Consider the following 10,913-nt stretch of genomic DNA (forward strand, 5'->3'; position numbering starts at 1 on the left):
TGGACGGACGGAGGGACGGACGGACGGACGGACGGGAGGGGAAATTAGCTTTATAGATCGCAGCTGATTATAAATTAAACATTGAATTGAGGCAGAATTTGTCTTCCATAAATGTCAGAGAGGGAAGAAGAGCTTCTCTGTTCTACATTCTGCAGCCTCGACATCAGAGCAGCCGCTATTGATTCACAACGTCTGTCCATGTGAGTGGAAGTCAAGGACGGCAGCAGCTCACCCACGGCGGCGGACGAGGCCACATGTTGCTGCTGGAATGTTAAACAACCAATGAAACGCAGAGTGAACGTCGGCACCCGGGAGGAGCCATTAATACCACATCAGACACCACAGAAGAAGAGAAAGAGAGAGGAGGAGGAGGAGGGGGGGAGCGACAGGGGAGGAAGACGAAGTGGAAGCCAATTAGCCGCGTCGCCACGGCGATGCAATCCTCGTTAACGACCTCGCCGTCTGTCCTGTTTTTATCTCCCTCCCTCTCTCTCCTCCCCGGAGGATGTTTTCTCTCTCCTCCATCCCTCCATCCCTCCATCCCTCCATCCCTCCATCCTCCTCTTTAATTGGTGTGTGAGTGTGAAGAAGACGAGATGTGTTAGAACACTGAGAATGAATGTAAAGACGGAGTGTGTGTGAGCGTCCGCTTCATTCAGCACCACTTTATATCAGCATTAGTTCATTTAGTTATTTTAGTCGGCCTTAAACCTTCAGTTCCCACACGTATTATATTACATATTATATTACAGTGATGCTCAAAGTGAGTTTCAGATTCATCATATCTTTATTTTTTACTTTGACAAAACACGTTGGTACGTTACGTCGTTCCGCTCCGTCGTTCCGCTCCGTCGTTCCGCTCCGTCGTTCCGCTACGTCGTTCCGCTACGTCGTTCCGCTACGTCGTTCCGCTACGTCGTTCCGCTACGTCGTTCCGCACGTTGTTACGTTTTTAATTTGTTACGTTTTTGATTTGTTACGCTACGCTTTAGTATGTTTAACTCACCCCTGGGCCAGATGTTTGGTGTGTTTAACTCACCCCTGGGCCAGTGACAGCCAGATGTTTGGCATGTTTAACTCACCCCTGGGTCAGTGACAGCCAGATGTTTGGTGTGTTTAACTCACCCCTGGGTCAGTGACAGCCAGATGTTTGGTGTGTTTAACTCACCCCTGGGTCAGTGACAGCCAGATGTTTGGTATGTTTAACTCACCCCTGGGCCAGATGTTTGGTGTGTTTAACTCACCCCTGGGCCAGATGTTTGGTGTGTTTAACTCACCCCTGGGCCAGATGTTTGGTGTGTTTAACTCACCCCTGTGTCAGTGACAGCTGGATGTTGTAGCACGGCAGCAGAGGACGGTCGGACAGCTCAAACTCAAACACCTCTCTCCTGGCTCGTTGCTCTTCATCCTCGTCCTCCTCTTCATCTTCCTCGTCCTCCTCTGGACCCGGCGGGTCGGCCAGAACGTCGTCCCGTCCTCCGTCTCTGGACGGCTCTAGAACAACACAGAGGATCAGAGGACGTTATTCACGAAGTCAATGACCTTGAAGTCCTCGTTGGTTCAGCAGTTAGTCTCTTTAGGTTCTAGCTGTTTGGTGGACTTGGAGAAGGTTCAAGTGTCCGTGATGAGAGTCAGAACCTCCAAGTCGGAGGTCCTGGTTCTCTGCTGGGAACCGCTGGATTGTTCCCTCACTGCCCCAAGAGAGGGAGGTCAAGTATCTCTGGGTCTGGTTCACTAGTGAGGGCAAAATGGAGCGGGAGGTGGACAGGCGTTTCGGTGTTTAGGCGGTTCGGGTTAGGGTTAGGGTCACCGTGGTGTCCTTGTGTGTGTGTGTGTGTGTGTGTGTGTGTGTGTGTGTGTGTGTGTGTGTGTCTGTGTGTCTGTGTGTGTGTGTGTGTGTGAACTAACCGCACACTGAGCTGCCGTAGAACTCCCAGCAGATTCCTGGATCGCCCTCCGACCTTCCCTGGAGGTCAGACAGATAGTCTGCAGAGAGAGAGAGACGGCGAGTTCAAAGAGCCGGCCAATCAGAGAGGAGGAAGGCAGCGAGACGAAGACAATAGAGACACACAGAAACACACACACACACACACACACTCAGAAACACACACTCAGTGGAAGATGGGAAGAAGGAGATGAGTGTTTGTGCTCCGTCGGTGCCGGCGTGTCGCCGCGGCGCCTGGCGAGGAGACGGATGTTGGCAGGACTGTGTGTGTGTGTGTGTGTGTTAGTTTGTGTGTGTGTGTGTGTGTGTTAGTTTGTGTGTGTGTGTGTGTGTGTGTGTGTGGCGGTAAGCTGTTCTGGGATTCAACAGCCGCCTCATTAAACCCCTCCGGAGAGAGAGAACAAATACAGGCCGGGAGGATGGTAATCAGACAGGCTGCTGAGCACACACAACTACACACTACACACACACTACACACACAACTACACACTACACACTCAACCACACACACACACACAGAAACACACACTGGATCGGTTTCCTTCTCGTTGACTCCGACGTTTCGCTTGTTCGCTCTAAACCCGTTTCACTCTCTCAGTTTCTTATTAGCTTTATATCTATATATAGTATACAGTGTATATATATATATTGTATATATATATAGACATAGTATACAGTGTATATACACTGTATACTATGTCTATATATATATAAACCAGAGTTCAGATTTTGCCTCATAAATCAGCTGAATAATGAATCCCCCCCCCTCGTACCCTCCAGGAAGGTTTCCATGGCAGCGCTGTGGGTCATGTTGATTGGTCCTCGTCCAGAGTAGGAGGTGAGGGTTGGGTCGGCGCCGCAGGCCAGCAGGAAGCGCACCACCTCCACGTGGTCATTCTCCACGGCGTCATGCAGCGGTCTGACCACAAACAGAAAATAAACAATAGAATATAATTTTACACACGTTGTTGTTATGTACGACGGCGTTTTAGAGCCGTTACAGGATTTGATATTATATATTTTTTAAGAAAACACCATTTTTTAGGGTTCAATATCTTCAGATATAAAACTCCTACAGCCGTGAACTTTGGTAGAAGTACAGACGGAATAGTGTACAACAGATCTGACTGATTGAAAGGCTCGGCAATATGTCATATTTTTAATTACTGGCCTTTGAAAATAGGAAAAAAAGTGCAAAATGGGTGATTTTGGGGCCCCAGGAAGTCCCCCAAAGTATATACACATGGATGTTTCTATATTTCCTACTAAAAATATAATGTTTGATTGATGTTATTGCAAATTTCAGGGGATCTAACATAAACAGAATCAGATATACGGCAAGAATGACAGGCCGAGGTCTTTGAGATGCCAAAATGCCGACGTTGACTCATTCATACGACCATAAAAGATAGGACAGTTGAAGACGTCACCTTGGACTTTCTCACAGTTTTCAGACATTTTTAGATTTAAACAGAGAAAATAATAAAAGAATAAATAGTTTCAGCCTTAAAACAAACAAGATATAAAAGTATTGTTCTCCTGGTTGGTGAAGATTCGTTTCTATGCAGATGATGCAGTTATCTCTACAGTAGCCTCCTGTCTAAATCAAACTATTACTCACCTACAAACTGCCTTTTACACACTTCAGGGATCATATAACTGGACAACATAACCCGGAGACGTCTCGTACCTGGTCCCATCCTGAGCGCTGCAGTTGACGTCGGCACAGTGCTCCACCAGGTGGCGTACGATCCCCAGCCAGCCGCGGGCGCAGGCCTCATGCAGAGCGCAGTAGCCGGCGTTGTCTCGGTGGTTAACGTCGCAGATCCGCCGCTCCAGACAGTACAGCACCACCTCCTGGACACCGGAACACATTGAGGGATACTGGATGGTCATAAATATTTTAATTATTTAGGTTTTAATTGTTGATGAAAAACTAAACAACCATACACACGGTAAGATTTTATCTCCGACGTTAACTACAAAGTTCTTGTAGGAACTTTATTAATGACGTTTGTGTCCATCGTAACGCTGTTTATAAACTGATCGACTGTTAACGATGATTTGGTTCCAACTTTCAACTCCAACTGAACCAATTGGGGGTTGCTACGCTGTTTACCCTTCGAAGAAACCTCATTTTACCACGAAAACAAACCTCATTTTACCACGAAAAACAAACCTAATTTTACCACAAAAACAAACCTCATTTTACCACGGAAACAAACCTCATTTTACCTTGAAAACAAACCTCATTTTACCCTGAGAAGAAACCTAATTTTACCCTGAAAACAAACCTCATTTTACCACAAAAACAAACCTCATTTTACCACGAAAACAAACCTAATTTTACCACGGAAACAAACCTCATTTTACCTTGAAAACAAACCTCATTTTACCCTGAAAACAAACCTCATTTTACCCTGAGAAGAAACCTAATTTTACCCTGAAAACAAACCTAATTTTACCCTGAAAACAAACCTCATTTTACCACAAAAACAAACCTCATTTTACCACGAAAACAAACCTCATTTTACCTTGAAAACAAACCTAATTTTACCCTGAAAACAAACCTCATTTTACCCTGAGAAGAAACCTAATTTTACCCTGAAAACAAACCTAATTTTACCCTGAAAACAAACCTCATTTTACCACAAAAACAAACCTCATTTTCCCCCGAGAAGAAGGTAGACATTGCACCTTTATATCTTTACATGGACAACAGTCGTTGATATATTAATGCTCTGAATATGGAATAGAGAACCTTTAAGAGACGAACGCCTCTGAGGACTGAAACCTCTCTCTCTCTTGTTCTTCTTCTGCTCTTGAAATGATTGCGGCTGATAATAAACGTCCTGTGTGTGTCGTGATGGACGACGGCTTCATTTACAAACTGAGCTCGTTAGCTTCACCGCTGCACCTCAACGAGAGAGAGAGGGAGGAAGAGGAGGAGGAAGGGCGACACTGGTGAGGCCTGACTAGAGCTGTCACACTGGGCATGAAATATTCACACCATGTGTGTGTGTGTGTGTGTGTGTGTGTGTGTGTGTGTGTGTGTGCGGTTTAACAAATGCCTGCACACACACACACACACACACACACACACACACACACACACACACACACACACACACTTTATTCTGCCTCACAATGATTTCACAACGACGACTGAATTTCAATAAAGGGCATCGGTGTCGACGCAGCGCTGCAGCGTTAATGTCACAGGTTTGAGTCCAGCTGGTGACGCCTGCTGTTAACGGGTCTGTCCTGAGGGTGGCGCTGAAGGAAAGGTCATTAACATGTAGAGGGTTCATCCTCTGAGGAGCAGGAATGTGAAGGAAACATAGAGGTTTCTTCTCAGGGTAAAATGAGGTCCATACTCCCGGGTGCGTTTGCGTCTCGTTACCTCGTATCCCAGGCGGGCGGCACGCTGCAGCAGCGTCTCTCCGGCGTTCTTGTTCACGATGAGCCGGCGGACTTCAGGGGGGGCGGGCCGGGCGATGTGGGCGTGCTGCGGCGAGGGCGAGGGAGGCGGGTCGGACGGGGACGCCTGAAAGAGACGTTTGAAGTGATTAGCGTGAGCTGGAGGATCGCTTTTATTACCAACGAACAACAACGACAGGCGCTCGCTGGGTTTCTACGTTCAGCACCGTCAGAGGTTTACTCTGGTTGAAAATAGAGCTGCAGCTCCTCGACTCTCACAACTCTGATCGCTGAGCTTCATGTGTGGAAAGCCTGAGGCTGATGATGAGGAGGAGGAGGAGGAGGAGGAGGAGGAGGATTTGTTTTAAAGTAAAGAAGAAATGAGGATTCTCTCTCTCTTCACTGTCTGCATGGCTCACTCTCCCACTTCCTCTTTCTTTTGTTTCCTTGAGTTCATCGTCGCATGTTGACTTTGACTGTAACGTAGCAGAAACAGCATCAGTTCACCATTATCTTCATATCTGAGCGATCATCATGTCTAACAGCTGTAAACAACTGAAAAAGAAGGAGTTATCTGATTAGGATGCTTCCTGGACGGTTTTCTGGGTACAGAACCAGGACATGCTGGAGGACATGCTGAAGGACGTCCGGACTACGTTACTCAGGGCCCTTTTGCCTCATTTGGTCCGGTATTTAGGACTTTTCAGTTTGATCCGAACCAAAATTACACGTATGAAACCATCCCCGGACCAAACAGCCAAACCTTGGTCCGAGGAAAGTCTGTAGGTGACTCCAACAAGACGTAGGTGATGACAACGACAAGACGTAGGTGATGACAACGACAAGATGTAGGTGATGACAACGACAAGACCTAGGTGATGACAACGACAAGACCTAGGTGATGACAATGACAAGACCTAGGTGATGACAAAGACAAGACGCAGGTGACAACGTCAAGACGTAGGCGACGATAACAGGACGTAGGAGACTATGACAGGACGTAGGAGACTATGACAGGACGTAGTCGGTGTTAACAGTACAGAGGCGGTGATGAACGACAGGATGTAGGTGACGACAACGACAAGACATAGGTGACAATAACAGGCCGTAGGTGATGACAACGACGAGACGTAGGCAACAATAACAGGAGGTAGGCGACAATAACAGAACGTAGGCAACGACGAAAGGATGTAGGTGGTGAGGACTACGGGAAGTAGATGATGACGACGACAGGATGTAAGTGGAGAAGACAACGAGATGTAGGCGACGACAACAGGACGTAGTTCGTGATGACGACGACAAGATGTAGTTGATGACAATGACAAGACATAAATGATGAGGACGATGGGACGTATGCGCCAACGACATGACGTAGGTGACGATGAATACTAGTAGTACTGCTACTACAAAACTAACAAAAGGAACTACTAATTTATGCATTTAAGAGTTAATTCCGTTGACATCAGGGTTAATGGTTGTATGTGTGTGACAGACACTAATAATCATAATAAATGACCATGGTGCAGCAGTGCCTTGCTCAGAGGCTCTGCAGCTGAATTTGAACCTTCCAGAGTTGAACGGAAATTCATAATAATCCTGAACAGTGATGTTGATCCATATTACAACCAAAACTCCCTTTAAATGAATAAATATGTGTATTCTCTCAAGTTATGGATTTTTTCTGTTTATTTTTATCATTAAATTTTGGTCATTTTAATAAATAAATACGTTTATCCTCTTGCGTTATAGATTTTTTGTATCATTAAATTTAGATTTTTTGTTTTTAAATTGATTCAGATTTTTAAATATTATTATTTTTCTTATTTAAACTCGGATGAATTCCGTCTGTTTCCTGAATGAGGATAAACGCAGGAAGAGACGATGAAAAGCTGCAGCGCTGAGCAGCCGACGCCACGGCAACAGCCTCCGCCGCTTAGCAGCCAGACAGCGTGTGCGTGTTAACGCGTTAGTGTGTGTGTGTGTGTGTGTGTAATGTGTGTGTGCAGGCGTCTGTCAAACGCTCGCCGTCACGCATCAGCAAACAGGAAGCCAGCTTTGCCCTGGAGGTGTGTGTGTGTGTTTTAGTGTGTGTTTGGTGTGTGTGTGTGTTTTCTAGCGCAGCAAACAAGGAAAAGAGACAGTGTGTGTGTGCGTGTGTTAGTGTGTGTTTTAGTGTGTGTGCGTCCTCGCTGCCCGGAGGAAATCTCCGGTGCAGCAGCTGTCAGAACGACACAAGCCGCCGCCGCCACCGCCACCGCCACCGCCACCGCCACCGCCACCGCACACACAGAATACATGTGGAGAATATTATTCTTCCTCCATAACCTTCAATCACTCCCTCCCTCCTCACTCCCTCCCTCCTTCACTCCCTCCCTCCTCACTCCCTCCCTCCTTCACTCCCTCCCTCCTTCACTCCCTCCCTCCTCACTCACTCACTCCCTCCCTCCTTCACTCCCTCCCTCCTCACTCCCTCCCTCCTTCACTCCCTCCCTCCTCACTCCCTCCCTCCTTCACTCCCTCCCTCCTTCACTCCCTCCCTCCTCACTCACTCCCTCCCTCCTTCACTCCCTCCCTCCTCACTCCCTCCCTCCTTCACTCCCTCTCTCATTCACTTTAATCTGCAGTGAATTCAATCACACACACACACACACACACACACACACACACACAGTAACACACACACAGTAACACACACACGTCGTCCCTGCAGAGATTTCCCAGCGAGCTCCAATCAGGACGATAATTGCAGCGATTAACAGCGAGAGAAGAAGAAAGAAAGGAAGAAAGAAAGGAGGAACAACAGAAGAAGAAGAAAAACAACTAAATCTGACGATATTTGAGATTGTGTGTTTGAGCTGTGGAATTTGGTGTAAAAATGAAAAGACAAAAGATGGAGGTTATTTGGGAATCAAACCTCGGTACTGTTTATGTAGCGACTAAATGTGTCCGAGGAACCGAGTGAGGAGGACTGAGTCAGATCTCCAGCTCAGTTTCAAGGCGTTTCTTTTACTATTTTAACTAAAACGTATCGTTTTAACACCGTCTTGGAACAGGACGTAGGTGATGATAACGACAAGACGTAGGCAGCAACGGAGGAACACAGGCGTTGATGATGACAGGACGTAGGTGATGACAATGGGACGTAGGTGATGACAATGGGACGTAGGTGATGACAACGACAAGACGTAGGCGACAAGACATAGGCGACAACGACGGAACGCAGGAGGTGATGATGACAGGACGTAGGTGACGACAATGGGACGACAATGGGACATAGGTGATGACAACGACAAGATGTAGGTGACGACGATGGGACGTAGGTGATGACAATGACAAGACGTAGGTGACAACGGCGGAGCGCAGGCGGTGATGATGACAGGACGTAGGTGAAGACAATGGGACGTAGGTGATGACAACGACAAGACATAGGCGACAAGACGTAGGCGACAACGACGGAACGTAGGCGGTGATGATGACAGGACGTAGGTGACGACGATGGGACGTAGGTGATGACAATGACAAGACGTAGGTGACAACGGCGGAGCGCAGGCGGTGATGATGACAGGACATAGGTGAAGACAATGGGACGTAGGTGATGACAACGACAAGACGTAGGTGACAACGGCGGAGCGCAGGCGGTGATGATGACAGGACGTAGGTGAAGACAATGGGACGTAGGTGATGACAACGACAAGACATAGGCGACAAGACGTAGGCGACAACGACGGAACGCAGGCGGTGATGATGACAGGACGTAGGTGACGACGATGGGACGTAGGTGATGACAATGACAAGACGTAGGTGACAACGGCGGAGCGCAGGCGGTGATGATGACAGGACATAGGTGAAGACAATGGGACGTAGGTGATGACAACGACAAGACATAGGGGACAAGACGTAGGCGACAACGACGGAACGCAGGTGATGATGACAGGACGTAGGTGATGACAATGGGACATAGGTGATGACAACGACAAGACGTAGGCGACAACGGCGGAACGCAGGCGGTGATGATGACAGGACGTAGGTGACGACGATGGGACATAGGTGATGACAACGACAAGACGTAGGCGACAACGGCGGAACGCAGGCGGTGATGATGACAGGACGTAGGTGACGACGATGGGACGTAGGTGATGACAACGACAAGACGTAGGTGACAACGGCGGAGCGCAGGCGGTGATGATGACAGGACATAGGTGAAGACAATGGGACGTAGGTGATGACAACGACAAGACGTAGGCGACAACGGCGGAGCGCAGGCGGTGATGATGACAGGACGTAGGTGAAGACAATGGGACGTAGGTGATGACAACGACAAGACGTAGGCGACAACAACGGAACGCAGGAGGTGATGATGACAGGACGTAGGTGATGACGATGGGACGTAGGTGATGACAACGACAAGACGTAGGCGACAACGGCGGAACGCAGGCGGTGATGATGACAGGACGTAGGCGACGACAATGGGACGTAGATGATGACAATGAGAAGACGTAGGTGAAGACGATGGGACGTAGGTGATGACAACGACAAGACGTAGGTGACGACGATGGGACGTAGGTGATGACAATGACAAGATGTAGGCGACGACGATGGGACCTAGGCGATGACAACGACAAGACGTAGGCGACGACGATGGGACCTAGGCGATGATGACAACGGGAAGTACGCGACGACGACGTAACGTAGGCGGTGATGATTTCAGGACGTAGGCAACGACAATGGGACGTAGGTGATGACATCGACAAGACGTAGGCGATGACGATGGGACGTACGTGATGATGACAACGGGATGTAGGCGATGACGACAGTACGTAGGCGACGATGAGGGGACGGAGGCAACACTGACGGAACGTAGGTGATGACATGTAAAGGCTGAGACGATGAGACGTATGTCTCGTCGACGTTTTGACTTGGTCTTTTCGTTCTCTGAACACGGTCTTGTGGGTATAAGAAAACAAGCACTCCCCGACCACCCGTTTTACCTAGAGGCGCTTGATTTGAACACCTGCAAGCTCTGAACATTTTCCTTTTTTTATTTATGGCTTTATTTTTCTCGTAAACGTGAATCAATTTGGAGAAAACAAGCGCTCCCTCCCTCCCGACCTCGTCCCCCGGGTGTCTGAGTGGGTGTATGAGTCATGATGAGTCTCATCTGTTTTTACATGTCAGCCTCAAACTAAACAACAAAACAAGCGCTCTCAAACTCCTTTTATCCACATCTGGGTTTTAACACCGTCAACACTGAAAACATCACAACCAGGAAGCTAAACAACAAAACAAGCGCTCCTCTCTCACCTTTCCACTCGCCTCATCGTCGCTTCCTCCCCCGTCTCTCTCCTCCTCCCTCGCCGCTTCTCCTCCCGTGTGCTTCGTCTTGCAGGGACGCTTGCCCTTCGGCCTGCTGAGGTCGTCTTTGTGGCAGCGGAAGGGATGGCGGTCGGGACAGGGCGAGAAGGAGGGAGGAAGAGGAGGTAAGGAAGGGAGGAAGCCGGAGACCCGGCGGCTCTCCCTCAGCTTCTGATGCTTGTCCTGGAGGCGGGAG

The 10,913-nt window shown here is 48.3% G+C and overlaps 1 protein-coding gene across 3 annotated transcripts in view; it reads right to left on the bottom strand.

The window, feature by feature from the left end:
- The window catches only part of LOC141762963 (BCL-6 corepressor-like), a 114,453-nt gene that overhangs the window by 2,043 nt on the left and 101,497 nt on the right, over positions 1-10,913 (bottom strand). For 2 of the 3 annotated variants that reach the window (XM_074627164.1, XM_074627165.1), the window contains 6 exons: positions 10,667-10,913; positions 5,349-5,492; positions 3,636-3,802; positions 2,719-2,864; positions 1,909-1,986; positions 1,311-1,494 (listed from right to left, as the gene is read on the bottom strand). In XM_074627164.1, the coding sequence (XP_074483265.1) occupies positions 1,311-1,494; positions 1,909-1,986; positions 2,719-2,864; positions 3,636-3,802; positions 5,349-5,492; positions 10,667-10,913 (966 nt within the window). The remainder of the gene's footprint in view (positions 1-1,310; positions 1,495-1,908; positions 1,987-2,718; positions 2,865-3,635; positions 3,803-5,348; positions 5,493-10,666) is intronic. The other variant, XM_074627166.1, reaches the window with a different exon arrangement.

This window comes from Sebastes fasciatus, chromosome 24, assembly GCF_043250625.1.
Source record: "Sebastes fasciatus isolate fSebFas1 chromosome 24, fSebFas1.pri, whole genome shotgun sequence".
NCBI lineage: Eukaryota > Metazoa > Chordata > Actinopteri > Perciformes > Sebastidae > Sebastes > Sebastes fasciatus.